Below are 21,756 nucleotides of genomic sequence, written 5' to 3' on the forward strand. Positions count from 1 at the left end.
GAAAGTCAGAAAACAATTCAAGTGATGTGGTTAAGTCTGCCATACCTACAGGAGAGAATGATTTGTATCAGTTCATTTGCAGTAATGCCCAAAAATATTTCTTCAAATTCCTCTACTATAGAATACAACATAAATGAGTATTTACAGCCTTTACAGTCCCTGTGAGGGTGTAGGAAATGGAGCATTAAAAACCTGAAAGATTGTGCTTCCCAATTTTCCCCTCAATATAAACTCTTGTCAATTTGTCTGCTAACATGGATTTTTAAAAAGAAGGCTTGACAATAGATCTTTTTCTAAATACTACAGATCTTTAAGCAAATAACTTTTTAAATTGCCTGTTTTGCCCTCTTTCCTGATTATGCTTAAAAGCTTACAGGGTATCCTATTTTAATAGAATAGAATGCAACTAATATAATATAAAATTTATTTTCTTATAATTGCTATTCTTGCCCCCAGTCTCTCTCTCTCTCTGTGCACATGGAACATCTCTGTATATGCATCTATACATCTGCCTCTCTCCATTGCCATTTTTAAGTGAAAGGACATGTCCGATGCAGGCACTGCAAGCAGTACCAATCTCATCATATCCTGTAAGATCCAGTACTCTCTGTAGCTCCACTACTGGACTCACAGAGTTGTGTGGGGATCTCTGAGTGACTTACACTTCAGTGCTGCACCATCTGAACCTCAGCATAGCTCTTTCAGGGTGTGATTTTTGAAGCTGATCTACTCCAGGGGGAAGTGCTGAGGGGTGCACCACTCATGGTTTGGGGCTGTTAGGGTAGACAAAACTACTAAAATCTGTTCCACCTTGGACAGCTATTAAAAGACAATAAAATAGTACAAAAGGCTGGACCTCAGCTGAGACAGGTACCATAGTGGTGGGAAGGTTCAGCTGTGACTTATCTCCACTGGACCAGAGGATCTGGTGAACCTCTCTGCATAGGTTTAAGATACCCCTCTGCTTTCTAGCAGTGTCTCATTTAGCCAGTTCTGGTTACTGCTCCAGTGCACTATTGCCACTCTGCAACTGGAGGATTAATCCTACTGACTTTGCTCCAAGGTTTGTGATGTCCAGAAGAGAAGAGAGAAGGGTGGAGGAGTCCATCATATTTTTAGCAGTGTTTAATTCATGCTGACAGCCTCATCTGTATGGAAAACTTGCACCAGTTTAACAAAAAATGGAATTTCTATGTGATCCAGAATCTGTATAGACACACATAACTGACCTTACAGGAGGGATTTCTGTATTTCTTAAGATTAAAGTGTTACCTGCCTCCCTTAGAGAGTGGTTTTGGAAAAAGTGCCTCAAGAGAAGTCTTACTTGAACTCAGCTGCTTGGAGAGAGTGCTGAAAGGCATGTGAAACAGCCAGAAAGGATCAGCTCCAAAACAGTACAAGGGATCAAAAAGGAAAGATATTTGTGAGAGGAACTACAGAAAGAGCAGAGAAGGAAATCCTGAAGCACAGTGAGGGAAGAAAGAAGGTTCTGAAAACTTCTCACTGAAGACTGCTTGGCCTGAAGCACATGGCAAAATGACTAACCAAACAGCAAAGAGCTCACAGCTTGCCTCATCTCGTGGTCAGTTCTTCCTAAATATTGAACTAATTTGAAGGAGCTAAGCATGTATTCATTAGAGTTTCATGGACTCCCTTAGGGTATTTTGTGACTGCAAGACTGGCTTGTTGATTTGGAAATAAAGGGCAGAACAATTGTAGACAGAAAGCATGACCATCAGCCAGAAAGAGGTGGATCGTGTCCAGTCTCCTGTACTTTTCAGTGTTCCCACTTCTACAAAGTCAAACATGTACCTCCCAAAACTGGGGACAGATGGAGTAGGCCTTGATCTCATGTCTCTTCCCTCTGACAACTTCAGCAGTACATGGAAACAACTGCAGGATGGTGTCAGACCTCAGCTATTAATGGAGCCCATCAGCACTGAGAAGTCAATGGCCAAGCAACCTTCAGCCCCAATTTAAATGGTTGGTAACGCTGCATTATTGGTCACATTGAAACATCTTACAGCAATCCATTAAATTCTCAGGTGTAACTTAATGCCCATTTATTGTGAGGATATGTGAAGGCCAGGGAGACAGAGAGATAGGCAAAATCATCTGGCATTTAAATGCCTCTCCAAGACCTTATGAATAGTATGTCCCAGGATCACTTACCTGTCTGCTGAGATGCATAATCACTGGGGTGAAAAGCATGAGATTGTAATTTCTAAGAAAGCTGATTTTGTGTCTCATCCAAAATACCATGCTACTGTCGCTATAGCATCCTTGGTAACAGTGGAATCAGTACCAAAATGGAGAGCATTTTTTGCTGAATTACTGTCTTTTTCTGGTCCTAGGTAAACACCTACAGGCACTGGGGTCAGTGCAGCTGAAGGGGATATCTTTATGGAATTGTTTCCTTTATGAATCACCAACCCACTGCAGTATAGTTCTCCTTCACATTGTGGCACCAATACCTGATGTTTTAGATGGAAGAGTGCTTCACCTTGAGCCATCTGCTGTAGATGTTCCCAAGTTACCCCTGCTGGAGAAGGATGTCTGCATACAAAGCAGAAGGCAGCAATGTGAATGGGAAGGGAAGGCACAGAAGGATACTAATTATTCATAACTTTCAGAAGTGAGGGCTGTCCAGCCGTCTTTGCTGATGTTATGGGGCAAGGATGGAGGAAAAAATAAAAAGATTCTTTTCTGTCCCCAAAAGCAAAACGATTAAGTAGTTGCGGATCCTGTACACTGACAAACAGGAGAGCCTGCATTCCCGATAGGGGCCTGCAGACACAGATCCACAGCTCTTCAAAAATGTGCTTGGACTGCAAGAGCAAAAATGGGGCTTCTCAGGGTGGTGTGCTGCAGCTCCCTCCGGCGTCCACAGCGAGCAAGACCAGCAGGAGACCTCCAGTAATTTTTCGGCCGTTTTCCTAGTATCGAAAATACTGAGCTTCTTTCCAATCAGCGATTCCATCGTCAGGAGCATCCCTGCATCCACACCAAGCTGTACAAGCAGAGGACTGCTGCTGGCAAAAATGATCTGCCCGCACTGAACAGCTGTGGGAGGACAGAGCCTTCCAGTCTGAAAAAAGGGTTTTAGAGGTCAAACCCAATCAGAATAAGCCTTGCCTAGCACTAGAGGAGAATCCTGCACTCTGTCGGAGATTCGAGACCAAAACACAGCATGAAATTTCCAAATAAATGTATTCAGAATTCACAAGGTCTTCAAGATATTTTAACTATCTGGTTAAGCAGTAATAGAGGCTTCTATGACAACGCAGAGGCATAGAGGTAAACAAAAATCAAACCAAGCTGTGTGTAAAGGTGTAACTTGAACACACAGCTATGTGGACTTCAGACACTTCCTTTTGTCTGCTTTAAGCATCTCTGGTGGACTGAGTGTAAACCAGTCTCCAAAAGGGGGAATGGTGATGGCTCCTTTCAGTGAAATGGAATGGATAAAGCTTTGGTCCAGAAGGCTGCCTGGGTGAGCAGGGAGATGCCTAGCTTTGCCCATCCCCTCTACCCCTCTTCTGGTACTTTTGGCACTGGTACTTCCCCAACAAGTCTCAGGAGGACCAGAAATAGGAAGGAGCAATTGTTTTGTCTTTGCTCTTGAGCATTGCCACAACCAATGCTCAGCTACTCTTAGGTGGGAAATTGTGGCTTCAGGTACTCACAAGCTAGTAACATTCTGTAATATATGTTGATGAATTTGTATTCCTACCCAGTAAAATTCAGGAAAGAATTAAACTGAGAAAGAAGTGAATATGGGGCTAGACAAAGCAGTTAAGGCATGTAATTTCCCACTGAAATAGTGTGAACAATACAAGGCCCTAATGAGGCTAACTTCTCTCTTGAAGATAATTAAAAGTGTAGGCCCTGTTCTTAAAACAAGACACTGCCAAGGCTAACTAGGCACCAAAGGAATGTGAACATCTGCACAAAAAGAACATAAAGATGTCACAACCAGCAGGTAAGGGGAAAGTTATGGCTAGGGCCTGATATCGCCTTGTAACAAGATAATGAAGTCAGCGAAATCAAGAAAGGTAAAAAAGTTCAAGCTTGAGGAAGACTTCTTACTTAATCCAAAGACCCCCTGACAACCCCCAGATATCTCCCCAGTAGAAGACTCCGCCCAGGCTCCGCCTATTGGGGGAGGCTCCGTCTATTATAATATGAATATTATAATGTCATGATGTAATCCTATGAATATGTATGTAAACCCACCTCCTTTTGAATATGCATAGAATTGTAATCAATAAAAGGTAATTCCAGAGTTTTAGGGGTCGTGCGTGTGAGTGGAGCAGAGACTCTCCACACACCCAGCACTGTTTTGCTCATTGCAATTTTATTAATTAAATTAAACCATTAACAGAATATTGAGTCTCAGTCATTTTATAACGATTCTTTTGAGCCTTTTGCGGCAGTGCGAACGTAGTAAGAATTTTATTAGCAATTGTATACAAGGTATTATTGGGTTTTATTCCTGGTCTGCAATTTGTTAAGAACACACAAGGTTTTTTGAGCTACTTAGGGGACACAGATTTCCTCTACCAGGTTTCTGCATGTAGGTGTGAGCTGGTGTAATTTTCTAGCTTCCTCCTTCAGCTTCTTTGGCTTTAGGATTGAGATTGTGCCTTGAAGCTTATACAAAGGGCACCATGAAGCCAGTACCTCCTTAGAGACGGAGGAGGAGACCAGCAAAGGGAAAAGAAGTCTTTGAGGCTGCAGGAGACAGGGCATCCTGGGGCTGTTGGAGGAAGGGTTAGGTGAGGGCAGCTTTTCCAGGGGGGCTGATTGATAAAACGCAGCATGCTTGGAGGCAAAGCAGCACAAGGGAGTCTGAAGGATGGCACAGTGGGAGGCAGGTTTCATTCTTCCTCTTCCTTTTTTAGTATACGTCTCTCCCATTTTTCTAATTTAAATTTTTCAAATTTTAATTTTTTTTTTTTAATTATTATTTTTTTAAAGACACATTTTCCCTATTCCCCACCTTTCTCAGGCTGCCCACAATGGCAGTGGCATTTCCCTGTCTCGAGAGCACATGAGCCCAGTCCTGAGGTGCACCTCATCCTCATCCTCATCCTCATCCTCATCCTCATCCTCATCCTCATCCTCATCCTCATCCTCATCCTCATCCTCATCCTCATCCTCATCCCCATCCCCATCGCATCCCATCCCATCCCATCCCATCCCATCCCATCCCCCCCCGGCATGTGCGGTGGGGTGACGTCATAATCATTGCTGCCAGCCGATTGGCTGCCTGCCAGTCCGCCGTCCTCCCCTCCCGATCCTCGCCGCTGCCGCTGCCCCCGGGCGCTCTCCGCTGGCGGGCGAGGCCGTCGAGGGTCCGTCTCTCCCTGGACTCCCTCCCGGCCGGAGCATCGAGGAGCTCCCGCCGTCCCGGTGTCGGTCCTCCCAATCCTCCTGCGCAGCATCGCTTGCCGGGAAGGCCGGGCGGGCCGTGCCGGGGGGGAAGGCGAGAGTCTTCCCGGCAGCGTGGTCATGCCGAGCATGTCGTGTAGTCAAAAAAAGGGATGCGGGTTCTGCGGTGCCCGTGAGGGAGAGAGGCAGGCAAGGAAAAAGTGAGACGACCGAAGAGCTGGGGTGGGAGGAGGCAGCAGCTGAGTGGAGAAACAAGGCCAGATGTGGCGGCGTACGAAGAAGAGGGCCTGCGTGGGAGGGCAGAACGGGACGTGGATATTGAAGGGAGACAGAAGAATCCGTCCCTGATGCTGGGCCATCCTGGGGGAATGGGAGGAGCGGACTCCCTTCGGAGGATAATAAACTCTGGAATGAGGGTGTGGGCTGCTGCTTCTCGCTCCCCCCCTCATTCCAGATGTATGATGACACCAAGTCCCTACATCTACCCGGCTTCTTTTTTTTTTTTTTTTTCTTTTTCTTTTTTTCCCAAAAATTGTATTTTGAAGACAACCAAAAGTAGAACGTGTTCTGGGTGTGGCTGCATATGATTTACCCAATAGTCAAAGTGGGGGGGAACGCTGAAGGGGAAAGACAGAGCGTCTGTGGCTGAAGGGAGTGGAGACCAAGGGCTACAGTAAGTGCTGGGGACCCCATCTATTCCCTCAGTGCTCCTCAATTTAAAAGTAGAAGAAGAGTGGATGGAGATAACAAGGGAAAACTTTTCTTTGCATGCTGTGTGTGTGTTTGTGGAGGGGTGTAGCCACCTGGATGGTAAAAGTGATGGAGACTGGAGAAAGGAAGTGGAAAGAGATAGAAAGAAGATGGAGATCAGATGCTCAGTCCAGAATGTTTCAGAAACACCTGGAGTACTGTCCAGGGAGACAGGTGGGAGGGAAGCTGGGAAGATAAATGGTCTTGAGAGGTAAACTGGCAGCAAGCAAACTTTCTGTGCTATAGGGGAGGGTATCCCTGTTCCTAGCTTTCCTCTAACTTCTCTCTCCTTCACTTCTCAGGGATGAAGACCTCTGGAGCCTGCATACTACTGTGTCTCTTAGCACTCTCCTTGTCCCCAGGTGGTGAGTCCTTATGCTAAGGGGAGGATTTCTTCTCCACCCTGTCTCCATGGGGTCTCATATGCAGGCTAATGTGCAATGATGTTAGGAGACAGAAACATGTATATGGATAGTAAAGGGAAAAGGATCAAGCAGGAAAGTCAAGGTGGATATAAGGTTGTGAGGAAAAAATTATGACCTGGTGACTGGTTCCCATATGAGTCCATTCTTCAGTAAGTACTGGGAGTCACAAGAGGCAGAGGTCCACAGCCTCCACTACAGTGGTGGCTGGGTTATCAGAACAGCCAGGCTGAATTGAGAAAGAGGGCGTAGCTGTGCTTTGTGCTTAATGTAGACTGCTGTACCACCTGTGTTTGCATGATCTGCAGAGCATTTCCCAGTGCTTCACAAATCTTGTTCTGTCACAGCTGTGGAACATTTGCTGTCACTAGCAGTTCCTGCTGGAATGGCCCTGTTCCAGGCCACTTGGCTGCTTGGGAGGTTTTGTAGTTTGTACATAGTTGTATACAAGTATAGAACCTCCACAGTTTAATCCACTCTCTGTTTTTGTTTGGTTTTGTTGTACCACTTCTTTGTTTGCTTGAGGTTACTTGGTCAAAAATTCAGGTGGAATAAAATTTGTTTGAAAAAAAAAAAAGCATAAAAAAAACCAAAACAAGAGGGTTGCATCATACATTATAGTCGGAAGACTCAGGAGAGACAGTGAAAGATGTTTATTTTCAATTAATAGAAAAAGCTTTGCCCAGAAAAAAATGTATGTAGGAGATAGATGGCTGCACCTATCATATTTAAATCAGGTCATTCCAAACTGCTCTCCTCAGTCCTCCTCTCATGCTGAGGCCTGATTCTGCCCCCAGTTGCACTTTTTCCTGTAAAGGTGCACCACAGAGGATGTCATATTTGTGACTGTGAAGCAGGGAGATGAGGCATCCAAGAGATGGTCTTGAAAAGTTAGAGGCAGAAAAAAAAAACCCTCTAATTTTTATGATGCATCAAGGAGGCCTGAAAGGAGTATTTCGTACTTTTGTGTATTTTATCTTAGCATTTCTGTTCTGGTGTGGGTTGGTTTGGGTTTTTTTCTGTTCTAAGATGGAAAAAAACAGGAATCACTAGCTGGTTTCTCATTGTCTCTTGTGGTTTTTGGGCGAGGTACAGATTCAGTGTATTAGAAGTGCAGTTTTCTTAGACATCAAGGATGAATTTATTACAACTTGAACAATAAAGCCCAGTCATTCATAAAGCATGTAAGTTGGGTACCATAGCAAGTATAAATTGGAATGAGTGAAAATCTGATAAGAAAGTCACTTTTGTCTCTTCAGAGACAGAGGTTTCACTTCTGTCCTGTTGTTTTAGAACTGGAATGGTTTTCTAGTTATCAGCTAGGGAGGAGAGAAACAACAGCCAGTGAAAACTAACTTTTAAATGTTGGAAAAAAAGGGGAGCCTCCCCCTTTTTTCCATATGACTCCTGTTTTAAATCTGCCCCCACCTCCCTGCAGTGGTTTCAGAATTTGTGTCCTGCCTTTCATATCAGAAAAAAATGAGAAAGTGTTCAGTATAATTTTTCTCCTCTCCTTGTTATGGTTAAGAGATTAGCCAGAACAGGGCAAGTTTTAAGCTGCACTACATCACGAAGTAAAGTCATTTTACACCTCTGCCTCTCCCTGGGTCAGCCACCAGCAGTTTATCCCTTGCTGGCAGGGGAGGGGAATAGCAGTATCCAGTGACTCCTGTAATGCTGCAGAGCGGGATTATGTAGAGGTCCCAAGAGTCCCTCTGCAGCCAGCAAGTAACTGCTCTTGGAATGAGGAAGAACTAAGACAAAGTCTGTGGATCTGATGGTTTTTACCCATGCAGTGCTTCTGTTAACAACGAAAGGCTGACTCTGTAAGATGTAGCAGGGAATACTGTTTTTTTGGGCTGGTCCTGCACACAACCCTGAAGTGCCCCAGATCACTGGGTTTTTCCTGCCAACTCCTTCCTTCATCCCACCCCTGTAATGCAGACGTTTCCCTCCGCTGTGGCTAGCAGGAAATATTTTCCTATTCCTGGCTGATGTAGGAAGCAGCTCTCTCACTCTTTATATTTGGACAAATGAACAGTCTAGCTCAGTTTCAATTTCTTCTCTTCCATACCACATGCAATGGCAAGCCTTCATCATTCTCCCTCTCCAGCATGCCCAGGGACTGAGAGGGGAAAGATTTTCAACTCTGAACTCTGTACCCAGGCAGGATGATGAACCAAATAATTATTTGTCTACGGAGCTGCAAAACCTGCAGTCTGTTTCTTGCTGTGCTGGTGACTCAGTCTGTGACCCCAAGAAAATAATCTCCACTTCTCAGTTTCTTCTGTAAAATGGAGACAGGGATTTTGGCTGGCCTTCAGAGCAGGGAGGAAATGTGCAGTTTGTTTTCAAATGCATCAAATGGGGTTTCAGAAATGAAGACTCCAGGAGCAGATCTGGAGGTATTTACTATCTTGTTCCTGTGCCTAGCCTTTGACCCTGGTGGAATAGGATCAGAATAGCATCAGCAGCAATAGGATCAGGACCTACTGCATGCACAAGCCTTTTAAAGAAAAAAGCCAGGCAGCAGTGGAGGCTGAAGAGGAGAGGAGATTATTTTGCCTTTCAGCAGAGGGCAGTGGCGTTTCCTGGACAGATAAGCATCTCATAAAAATTTCACAAAGCCTGCAGGCTATAGGAATCCCTCTCTGTCTGTCTTTTCTTCACTCCCCTCTGTTCTTCTCTTGCAGACTGGTTTCCGTGGGTGGTCAATGGGCAAGAACTGGAAAGTGCAACCGGTAAGTATTACAGACATGTTGCTCACAGTTGTCCTATGTAGTTACAGCCTGTTCAATTGCAAATGCTGTTCTTTCCTTGTCTCTGACACTGTGAGCGTTTATGCAGTGAAGATTAAACAAGCCCTCCAAGTCAACCTGCTAAGTGTTGTGTGTTCTTTACAAATAAGTCAGTAGTGCTCGGGTCCTGAACACTTAGCGGAAGCTCATGAAGTTATGTTCACCATCAAGGGTTGTGGGAGATCCATGAGAGCTGATAACTCTTCAGCCATGGGATGCTCTGGGAACTCTACTGCTGCTTAGGAATATCCCAAGAAAAAGGGTGCACAGATGGCACAGTGCTTTAGCAGTGAGGCCATTGAGAAAGTATATTGACTAGTATTAATACTGGCTGTGTTGCTGAGGGTGAATTGCTTTATTCCTCTGGAACTTTTTATATTGCTGTGACATAAAGTAAAATGAATGTATCTTTTCATCATGCTTCAGCACCAAAAAGAACCACAAGGGTCTGTCTTTTCTTCAACTATAGCCCCTGGCTAAGCCATCAGACATCTAGTTATGATCTTGACATGTGCAATACCTGGGGCATCCCAGAAAACTATTCAGCCCAACATGTGTCCACCAAGATTCCGTGTCCTTCACACTTTATCCCTCCATCACACCTGCCCCATTTTTGCCAACAGTTGCCTCTCAAAGAAACTCATTTGCTGATCAATTTCTGCAGTCAAGGCTAGATTCTGGAGTTGCCTACCTCCTTCTCTGCAGTGGGTACCTTATTTGTCTGCCCTACTCCCATGGGAGCCATCAGCACCTTCATTTCAGATGTGTGTCTTTCCCACTGAGATGCCTATATTGGCCACAGAATACAAATCCAGAGTTCTCATGGGTTGGTGCAACATCAGTACTAAAAAGTCTAGTCCCAGGATAGTCACTGAAAAGGGGGCTGGATAAAGGTGGAATGGGCTAGCTGTGTTCATGTATTTACTGGATTGTATCCCACTGTCACATGAACCAACCATGGTGGCCAAGGTAATTCAAGCTGGCTGTGGCTAGCTGTGTAATGGGCCAGAAAAAAACAAGTTAGCTCAAGGACATTCTTTCTCTTCCAGGTGAGAACTCTCTTACCAACACCCCTGGTAAGCTCCTATTTCTTGGCAACTACAGACTTCTTTTCCCCTTTACTCCCAACTACTGCCACCTAATTTTGCCCCAGCAGTCATCTATTATGTTCAGGCACTTCTTTCCCCACTTTTGACATCTAGCACACCTAGCAGTCCTCTTCCAGCATCTATCTGAGAATCCTTTCTCTGCTCTGTGCAGCTCAGAGATGAATTTGGGGTGGTTTAATGGCTTGTTCTCCAAGGAAATCCCAATCTCACCTTGTGTACCAGAGATCTCTGAAGCTGTTTGCACTGCAGGAAGCCATGAAATCCAAAGTTCATGCAGCTTCCAGAGAAGTTTGCAGGGAGGAAGAGACTAAAAAATGAAATAACTGATCAGGTTCACCTGTTAACTAAGCAGCACTTGGACAAAGGTTGTGTCCGTGTCTGCTGAGAGCTAGCATCCAGGCTTGAGTCCCCAGGAGACAGAGGGGGCAAAAACCCCCATGAAAAACAGTAATAAAGCAACCCGTGAGCCGTGGTGGAATGGGAAGATGGAAATACTGTTCTTTTAATACTGTCTTCCCTGCTGTGCCTGCAGCTATGTCACTGGGGGGCAGCAAAATGTATGTGAAAGGAAGGGTAGATGGCAGACTATTGAAAAGAGCATTTCTAGCGTGCATTATGCCTCCTTATAGAGCCTTGCTGTAGGGATAGCAGAGCAGATGGGAAGTGGGCTAATCCTGCCGGACTCATAATGAGGAATGGGGGAGAAGGCTTGAGGCTCAAAGGGGTGCCTCCCCACTTTGTCCATACAAGTCCAGTTTTGAATCCAGCACCAATGGTTTCAATGATGGTTTCTCTCTCTGCTGGGACAGTCTCTTAAACACAGCCCTCTGAGGTGGGGAGGAACCAAGCAGGATACGGAGAAGGAGGACACATCTGCTGGATGATGTGGTTCAAAAGAGAAAGGAGAAGCAGCAGCACGTGGCTGCTTCGCATGGAAGTGTTCTGTGTGTGTAGGAGAGCACATTTGAGAATGGTGTCCTGTTCTCCAGGACCTCCATAGTCTCCCTCTCCTGTGGTTCTGCTCATCTGCTGGCTTAAAGTGTTGTGGGTCAGGCTGACAAGCTGTCATGAGACAACCGTGGAGGAGAAGAGGGGAAACACAATATTGTGCACACAAGGTGCATTCATTATCTCCTTGGGAGGGTGGGAGATGAAAGCAACTTGTATCAGTCTCAAGTTCAATGTGTGAGACCTGACAGTCTGTAGGAGGGCAGATAAGACTTGCTCTGCAGACCAGACTGACAATGGCTAACCTACATCTAAAACTGAAAAATCTAATTGTGAAGCCATTACGTCAGACTTGGGCTTCAAAATGCTTATTATTGAGGAGAAACTCTTCACAAAAGATGCGCCATGGGACCCATATCAGCTGTACAGCATCCCATCAGCTCTAGGACACCGAGCATATTTGCAGGGAAAGCCTGCAGTTACTCTGAAAAGTCAGATGACAACCTAATGATCGGTGTTGGCTATGAACCAGATGGGGGATGGCTACTGGTCAAAAGTGGTGAGCCATCAGCAGAACTCTAGGAGGGGGAAAGAGATGGCAAACTCAAATTAAGATGTATCCAAACATCTTTTTTTTTTCCAGATTCAGCTGTTACACCACCTGTGCTGCCTGGTCCTGGTGAGTTTGTTCTTAATTCACAACCAAATGTTGTGAACCCTCTTCCCTCTCCTTGCCCGGTCCTTTACACACCCAGAATCTTGCCTTCCCTGACTGCCCCTAACCCTGGCATTGATGCCCAAAAGACTCCTTCTCTCTATGGTCATCTGTTTTGTCTGTGCATCTGGCTGACCCTAAGGCACGTGAACAGGAGTAGGAGTCCTCTAAAACAGTTGATGAAAACTTGTACCTAGCAATTAGTTCTCCAGCTTCTTTTCCAGGTTGTTACTGGTAAATAATAAAATTATTTATTTGGGTTGATTTATCAGAGGGAACAAGAAACCCACTTCCTTTTGACCACGTGTGATGGACAAGGGGTCAATGACCGGTGGTCTAGGAATACTGGTTCTTAAAGGAATTACTGTTCCTTAGGAAGAGGTACTTCCTAAGCCTACAGGCTTCTTTGGTTCTTGCCTAGCTGGATGGCAATTACAGGAACTACGTTACATTTACCTGAATTTTGAATTATAAGTGAAAATGTCCTTGCAGTGTAGTTTTCAACAGCAGTGGCAGTGCTTTATGGTAAAGCTTGGACAGGTTTTTAGCATTGGCTGTGTAGCTGGCACTAGATTCTTACTGAATTTGTACCTTCTGTTATGATTTTATGTTAGTAACAAGGAAATATTTTTCCACATTAGACATTACAATGGAGAGCTCTTGAAAGAACACTCCAGGTAGTTGTTTTGAATGAGATGATGTCTAGGAAGGAATCATGGTAAATCACACTAACTTTGCTACCCTCTGTCTTCCAGCTCAGTCTGACAAGGAAACTGTGACACCTTCATCAGGTACATTTAAGTTTGTTGCCCGCACCAAATCCCACTTTCACCCACCTTGTTACTTGCTCAGGAAGATGCTGGCTCAGCACTGAGCTTAGTTCCCTGGAAATTTCCCTCAGCCCACTCTTTGAGTTAGAAATACTGGACAATGACAGCAGTGGAAGCAGAAGCCTTCCCCTGGGTGGCATGCCTGAGAGGACACAAATGGGCAGATCACCAGAGCAGATACACTGGGTCAGTATTCTGTCCTTGTCAGTGGCTGACACCTGGCATTTCAGAAGGAAATGCAAGAAAACCCATTACAGCTAGCTGCAAGGTCATCTAGAAAAGAAAGGAACCAGATCTGTGTCCTGAAGTCTTAGACTGCATATCTGTTAGAAACGTGTGTCTTGAAAGTGCAGCCACAATTTACATTTTAAACAAAATGAACAATTTGTGTCTGTCCCTTTTACAGCATGTCCCTTCTGTACTGAGGATTCCTACTAGGTCTGTTTTGCATTTCACTCAACTTTAACTTTTAACTCCCTTAATTTTGTCTTATGAAGCAAGGGAATCAGAAATGTCTGCCTTGTTTTCCTGTTCTCTAAACCATCCCCATCTCTTACAAGAGGGTGGAAAATAGAGGCCAGGGGACTTCCCTGGGAGGCTGCAGGACAGTATGAAGTTCCATGTGTGCCAGATTCACTGCACCTGCCAGTGATGCTGGATTGCACCTCTTTGTGTGTGTTCCCAGACTGTCGTGAGGAGAAGTTCCCTTGCACACGCCTGTACTCTGTTCACAAACCAGTAAAGCAGTGTATCAGCTACCTCTGTGTTACAAGGTAAGAAACCAGCAGTCCCTCAGAAAACCTCTAAAATCTCTCCAGAAACAGTATGTCCAGGTCAGCAGTTGTTTCCTTTGCAGTCTAGGTGTTCCCTCAGGGAACCAATCTTATCCTCAGAGTGTCCTTTTAGGGTGATTAATTAAAACAGCACAATTATTTGTGCAGCACTAAAGAGCTGTTATGTGCTCTATTTTGTAATCAGTATTTAAGGCATTTGGCCATTTAACGAAGTCTCTACAGATTACTTTCCCATTGACAACTGCCTTATTCTAGACTGATTAAGCCTAAAAATTTAGGATTTTCGTCTTCATCAGTGAAAATACCTATTTATTACCTTTGTTTGTTTGTTTCTCCGGGCTCCTGTGCTTTTTGCTACTCTCCTTGGTGTGTTCCTGGTGATCCCCCAGTGTGCGTCGCATGTACATAATAAACAAGGAGGTGTGCTCCCGCATCATCTGCAAGGAAAACGAGGTCATGCAAGGTGAGTGATAGCACCAGCTTGACTAAAAGAATAGCTGCAGCCATCTGAGAGAGACTCCAAGCTAACTGTTTACCCAATCCCAATCCATATGTGGTATTTTCCTTGGACGTGTCTCGGAGGAGCTGTGATGCAAGGCAGTGTTGCATCCAGTATACATGCCATGAAAAACACTGGGAAGTGTAGATATTGTAGTACCAAGAAGTATGAGAGATCTGCCTTCCTCAATCTTGATCACGCTCTATTAGCCCCAGACATGCACCCTTACTCAAAGTTGCATTCCTTTGAGGTTAAAGAGTAACTTTCAGTACTTCTATTATGAATAGAAACAAGATCCAGCCTAGATTTCTTATGCAGTCTTTGTTGCAGCAAAATCTGGGTGATTTTAATATGTAGTGTACATTAGCAGATCATAGCCAGAAAGAAATTAATAAAAGCCTGAGCATCTGTTCACTTGCCTCATGTATATAAGGATTCAGCAGTTCCAGAAATTTGTGTAGATGCAGTGAAGGATGTAACTCTAACTGTTCCGATGGTGAAAATTTGAAGGAAGCTTTTATTATTTGTCAACCTGTGTGTGCCTGCTGTGCCTTCAGATGAGATCTGTCGCCAGCTGGCTGGCCTTCCATCTCGACGTCTCCGACGATCTGGGCAACCCCAACACCTCCCTTGCAGACAACTCCTGGAGCAGCAGCGCAGAAAGCCTAATGCTCTGTGAGCTACCACCAGTAGGAGAGAAGAAAGGAGAGAAGAGAAATCGTCATCCACTACCTACAACCCAAGACAAGTCTTTCTCATTTGTGATTTCCCCACCATTTCCTTGCTTCTTTGCCTTCCCCCACATCCTCTTCTTCAGGTGCTGCAGTACACAGAATCCCTTCTCTGCTAGTCTGTCATGGTGGCTGTTGTCATCTGTTGCTGAGGATGTGGGATGCTCCCCTGTTTTCTCTCAAACTCTGTTTGGCAAGCCATGAACGTCTCATTTCCCAGAGGTCCTTATAAATGTGCTGCATCTACTCTTGCTTCAGCCCTGCAGAGAGAGACATACCTGAGGACAGGATGTAGTCCTCTCCAACAGTACAGATGCCCTCATCTGCATCTCGTGGAGGAGTGCAAACTTTTGTGCCTTAGGACTCCTGGCCTAGGCTTCTTGCATGGCATCAGTATGAGTTTGGATATGGTCTGTCAGCCTGAGCCTCTCCAGTCTTCCTGAACTACTGTGTAATAGTACAGCCTCCTCTTGTGTCTGTTGACCTCAGAGAAATGACAGAAGTGGCCCAAGGCAAATGTCATTGTCCTTGCATGGCAGCAGAACATTTATAACTACCCCTGGGAAGTTCTGTGTCTCAAGCCTCTTGCCTTCCTTACATACAGATGCTACCAAAAGGAAGAATTCTGGATTTAGTATGGCATTATATTTTTCTCAAGAAGATTATGTTGGAATAGATTGCTGCCCCTTCCTCTCCCTCCTCTCCTCTCTCCCATTCTGTCCCTCCCTTCCCATTGAAGAAATCTCTTGGTGCCTGTTCCAGGCAAGTTCCAGGGACCAGTAAGTATGGCTGCCTTTGTTCCTAAGCCCAAGAGAGCCCATGAAGAACCTGTGTGTCCTCACAGTAATGGGAACTTGCAATGAATTAGCTTGTCCTGGTGACTTGTCTTGGTCTGGCTACCTCCACACTCTCCAGCTGCTGAGCCTGCTTTCCATATCTCCACTTGAGTTCCTACCTCCTGACCTGGGAGCTACTGCACAAAGCAGAAAGGAGTCCCAAATTGGAATGGGATGTGGAAGAATCATTATCTGGAATACATTTTTTTTTTTTTTTTCTTTTTTTTTTTTTTTTTTTTTTTCCCCTGCAGGTTCTCTGGCTGTGCTGACCTGCACAGAGCCAGGCACTGGTGGGGTAATAAGCCTATCTCCAGGTGTAAGCACTTACAGAGGCAGGCCAACCCTGGGAAAAGAATTAACTCTGGTAGCACTGGAACTCTGTGGTCTGCTCAAGAACTTTGTTTTCCAAATATATGGAGAACATTTCCAGATATATGGGCAGTTTTCACTATGTGACTGGGTAGGGTAAATGGAGAACAGCTGTCTGAAGTGGATTAATCACTCTGACTCTTTGTGACATGATTCTGTGGGCCTCCAGAGCTGAGCAGGTTAGCTCACTGCAGCAGATCAGCCAGACCTTTTCTCTAGGTTCTCTGACCATTGTTCCTAAGTAGCAGAAAGCCAGTTTTCTAGAGTAGGCATTCACCCCCATTGCATAATATACCCTGCTGCTGAACGGAGTACCATTCAGCCTTGCAGGAGCACTGGTCTGCTGCACAGAGGCAGGAAAATGCAACACGGGAGAGTTTGCTGATGCACAGATGCAGACATCCCCAAGAAAAAGAGCAAAACAATTAAGGTAAGAGCCTCAGATTTCTGCTGTATGCAGTGAGAAGTTGCTACATCCTCTGTGTAGGGGAAGACAACCTGGGCGGACACAGTTTTGTTCTGCATATGGTCAAAAATTGCCATGGATGGGGTAAATCTCTCTGTATTAATCCAGTATACAGGAGAAAGAATTCCAAGTTATGTGGTGATTGGCATCTCATATGTAGGACATCACACCCCTACACAGAGGATGATACTCTTCTTGAGTACTCAAGGCTCACTAGAGATGAAGGAAGAATTTCTCTGTACTGAGAGCATGCACATACATGTAGAGAGGAAGGCACTGAGAACTTGATATCAGAGACATTCAAGCCACTGGAAGCCACTGACTTCTATGCTGGGACACCTGTGGAATTTGCCTATGTGGAGGAAGGTAGGAGAGAGAGGAAATGTTAGAGGAAGGTCTTGCAAATTGGGCTAGGCGACATCTCTACTCTGTATTTAGAGTTGAACGTAAGCTGATATAGGTATATATAACCATATAACATAGCCACTGTACAGTATATAAAAATTTAACATTCGTAGAGATTGGGAATGGTTAGAAGCCTTTCTGTTGCTTGCTTTCACCAGGGACAGGAAGAGGTGCTTCTCTCCAGGAGAACACTGTTTTAATGCTAGAGTCCATTTAATGCACACAAAAATATTAAAAGAAAATTTATTTCCAATTATTCGTGGAAACTCTTATGTGTTTGGGATTATTTGTTTCTAGCTGTATTTGTGGGCAGACCTGAATCCTGCATAAATCTGTCATTTGGACTGCTTTACTCCCTGCTAGCCCAGTTGTGTGCTACCACCTTCCCTTCTCTCGTGAATCACAGGACTTCCTGGGAGGTCAGTATTTTTTCTAGAGATATAGAAAATTATCTTCAGCATTTTTTTCCCATGATTAGCCGTGCCAGATTTTCCTGATAGTTGGTAGCTGCTGAGCACAGGGATAACTCCTCCCAGCCCATGAGATTTGTGCTCAGGACTCATCTTTTCACAGTGCATGTGCCATGACCTGCTGGTGGAGAATTGCTGTCTCTGAGTAAAATGGCTGAAATAAGAGAAGAGCTGTGATAAATCATCTCATAAGCAACTAAGAATTTGTTCAGTAGAGCCATCTAACTCAGTAATGGGAATAACTGAAAAACTACATTAAAAATTACACATCTGGGTCAAAAGGATTAGGAAAATTTCTCTTTCACTGAATTTCTGACTTTTGCATAGATTAATCAGACACTGACTATACAACATATTTTGGCCACAAAGAGAGAACTCAGAGAATAGGGGACTCTAAGCAGTGGCTTCATATGTTAGCAGGCAAGCCTTGCGTCTAGGTGGTATTGCCAGAACAAACAAAAGAAAGTGGCTGTGGCCCAAATTACCAATTAAGCTGCCTCTGACAGTGTTCCATCGTTCCTCAGAATTAAACCACACAATGCAGGTTATTGCACAACACCATCCCCTACAATCAATGCTCCTTCCTGGCTAACACTGCAGGGTCCCTTTCTTGGACTGTTAATGAAAACAGCCTCAGCCCAAGTGACAGTGGATCTTGGTCCTACCTACAGAGCCCTGACCCTGCTCTGACTCATAAGCTCTTGGCCTTGGCAATGTCAGAGCATTCATCTGGCTGTGTGAGCACAGTGCAACATATGCCATTGACTTTTTGTAATTCAGTTTATTCTTCCCTTTCCTGACAGTACCAGAGCCTGCAGACAGGCTTCCTCATCTTCATTAGAAGTTATCCCATACATGGATTTATCTCCCCAGCCATTGCAACCTCAACTGTGGCAATGCTGCACTGCTGGTCTCTGGACATTGCCCTCTCTTGTAAATTGGGAAAATGTTTTTAAATAGAGGTCCAGCTAGGTCTGTTTCTCATTAAGTTGGACTAGCCACGAAGAAAAATGCTGGAGTCCCATTTTAGAAGCATGGTCTAGAATTTGTGGCTTCTGAGCTGGAGCCAGAGTTAGATGGCCTGCAACCACACAGTGACTGGTCTTGTTCATTTTGTTGTCACAGCACCTGACTGTTAGGAGTTTGAAGGCTGCTGTTTTGAGGCCAGTTCTCTGATGCCTGGTCACCAGTCTGAAGCTCTACATCACTTTGCCGGGCATATGGAGCTGGAGCCTCCTGCCAGGGAAGCTGGCCACTCCCTCTGAGGGCTTTCTGCTGCACCTGGAAAGCAAGGGCTGCTCCATCTTCCCATCTCTCCATCTTCTCTTTGTCCTTTGCCTCTATTTTCCTCATCTCCTCTCTTTCTTCTCTGTTCATATATTTATTTATCTTGGAGCAAGAAACCGGGTGGAAGAGGACAGTGGGGCTGAAGTGGGGCTGAAGGAAGGGCGTTCAGTGAGATGACACACAGCATTTACCCGGTGGGGCTGAAGGCAGTGCTTGGCCCCTGCCAGCTTCCCTTTTCCCTCGCCCTCTGCTTCTCATGCTCCATGGCACCTCAAGTCAACTTGAGCGCTGTGGGAACAGCAGACACTGCAGGTCTTGAAGTGGCAGCTCCTGGCTGCAGAAACAGGGTGACTAGGAAGGGGCAAAGCATGGAAGGGGGCTGTTGGAAGCCACTGCCATGTCACCTGGAAGCTCGCTGTTTCCTGGATCTTGTCCACAAGAACCTGCAGCATGAACACGAGATCGTCATGGGGCCTCTCAGCTTGGAGGGATCCCTCAAGAGCATCATGGGGCCTCTCAGCTTGGAGGGATCCCTCAAGAACATACTGCTGCCTGGGATGTGAAACTGTCCTTCACAGAGGGAAACGCTGCTTGCAAACCATCCCAAAAGAGCACCTCTATTATGTAAATAACAGCTGGATTGAAACCAAAAGGGATTTTAGCTCAAAATATAAAAGGTTGCATTGTTTTGGTTTTTTAAAAGAAGATTTTAAAGGTTCATGATCCCATAACATCTACTGCTGGCACCATATGATCTGACATTTAACCAGACTATGAGGTCGGGAGGGGCCTCAAGGATCATCTGGTATGACCTTTCTTAGTAAAAAGCACATTGTTTGACAGCATAAATTTGTCTGAATTCCATTTCAGTGTTTCCTGTTCATCTCCTGCTTTCTGATCTTCATTATACTATTTATTTCTCTCTATTCTCTCCCATCTTTAGCCCTTGTATTGAAGCAAGTTAGAATAAACTTCCACAAATTAGATCTGGATTTTAATCCATTAAAAGAACATTCATTAAAATTCATTCATCATGAATGAATTTGAATGCCTAGTTTTGCTATTAATGTAAATGATTATTTTCATATAAAAATCTTTTCAGTAATACATATATATATAAATCCTGAATTGGTGTAAGTCATCAGTAGAGCAAAGCTTCACTCGATTAATAAGTTCTCTTTCACAATCCTGTTTTGGGCATTTTACTAAGATCGCAGTTCCCATAAAAATACAACTTATCCCATATTAGGCATTAGCAAAAAGATGTAATAAATAAACATAAATAATTCAGTGCGTTTAAATAATAAGTGCTGTGAGAACTCACCTGCTTAAATATATATGAAGCTGTGCATTTTTAAAAGGAATGTCCTTATTGGGATAGTACCCCTTCCCAGTTAAGATCATCGATATAATTACATACAAAATTAGCAAACAGTGCTAGTAACTTCAAAGCTGATCAGATTGCTCAGAGCCTTTTCCATCTGAATTTTGAAAAAGTCAGCAAAGCTGGAGAATCCACAACATCCTTCTGTGCTGCACCACGTTTACAATGGAGAATATTTTCATTATGTCAGATCAGAAATTCCTTTGTTTCAGCTTTCATCTGTTGCTTCTTTTTGCTGTGCACCTCTGAGCAGAGTCTGTCTCCACCTCCCCTACAATACTGCTGCAAGCAATTGAATAAAATAGCAAAAACACCCCATTTAATTCACACAAAACCTGAGTTTTATTGTAAACCAAGGAATTTTAATTATTCCAATTCATTGTCTTCCTTTGTGGAAACTGTGTTAAAAATGCAAAACATGGTAAAAATAAATTATTCCATCAAAGGATTTACACTCTGTGTCCCTGAAATATGACACTTTGTCTCTGTTCATACAGCATTTGCTTCTTGTGCACTGCCTTCTCAGTTTGAGGCCACTTTCTATTTCTCTGCCTCGAGTTTGTTAGCTATGAGTTTCACTGTTCTGCCCTTAGCTGGATCTTTGCCTCTTTTGGTTTGTCAGCTTTCATTTTCTCTGAGCTCTTGATGATTTCTTGGCCACGGTGGCCAGCAGTTTCTTGGCTTTCTTTGGGATTCCCTTCACAGCCACAGCTAATCTGGGCTTCTCGGCAGTGCCAGTCAAGGGTCAAATGGTTCTTGGCCTTTGCTTCCTTCCTGGCACCTTACTTGGCACCTTGGTTTGCTGTTGAGTTTGAAGGAGCCAGAAGTGCCAAGTTCTCTTGTGCTGCCCTTCTCCAGGCTCCTGAGCCCTCCTACCCTGTTGTTCTTCTGTAACGCAAAGACTTCCCTTCCCTTCCAGAGTGGTCAGAGAAAGTTCTGTGCTTATTGGAGAGACTCATTGCCATCATAATCAGCCCCCCTGGAGACTGGGGGCTTGCAGTATTTGGATCCTCCTGCCAATTTCTCTGGCTTCTTATCCAGTGCCTTAGAGGCTGGAGCATTGGTAGCACACACAGCAGCAGCAGCAACTTCCAACAGGGCAGCCAGCACTGCTTACCACTGAGACACCTTGACCAAGGTTTTTGGTTCCACACTGGTACACGTCAGCATGCCACCTCTTGTACTGAGTGCCTTGCACCTACAGAGCCTTTCCATGCTGAAGGCATTCCTGTGGGGCTTACTGCTCTGACTTGTTCCCTTGTAGCTCCAAAGTCATATGGTATGAGAAAACACAGCCCCAAGAAAATGCTCACGGCTCACTGTGTCTCTTGTCTGGTACCCAAATAGCAGAGGTCAGCTGGAGCAAGCTGAGTTATAAATGATTAGTTATGGACTGACAAATAAAACATTTTTTTTCCTCATACAGCCTAGACTTAGCCTTTAGCTGGTCACTGCTGTGGAAGAAGGATTCTAAAGACTTTCTTTGCTGCCTGGTGTGGTGTGAATGTGGTCATTCCTGAGACTCTCCACACTGTGGTCACAAGTTATT

At 44.6% G+C, this 21,756-nt stretch overlaps 1 protein-coding gene across 1 annotated transcript; it reads left to right on the forward strand.

Annotated features, from left to right (window-relative positions):
* The first annotated feature begins 5,905 nt into the window (after window positions 1-5,905).
* Window positions 5,906-17,322, forward strand: MFAP5 (microfibril associated protein 5). Its single transcript, XM_071762177.1, has 8 exons — window positions 5,906-6,067; window positions 6,447-6,509; window positions 9,260-9,307; window positions 12,065-12,100; window positions 12,892-12,927; window positions 13,652-13,739; window positions 14,150-14,223; window positions 14,817-17,322. The coding sequence occupies exons 2-8, from the start codon at window positions 6,449-6,451 to the stop codon at window positions 14,936-14,938; spliced, it is 465 nt and encodes a 154-aa protein (XP_071618278.1). The 5' UTR covers window positions 5,906-6,067; window positions 6,447-6,448; the 3' UTR covers window positions 14,939-17,322.
* The last annotated feature ends 4,434 nt before the right edge of the window (window positions 17,323-21,756 follow it).

This window comes from Heliangelus exortis, chromosome 1 (assembly GCF_036169615.1).
Source record: "Heliangelus exortis chromosome 1, bHelExo1.hap1, whole genome shotgun sequence".
NCBI classification, from domain to species: domain Eukaryota; kingdom Metazoa; phylum Chordata; class Aves; order Apodiformes; family Trochilidae; genus Heliangelus; species Heliangelus exortis.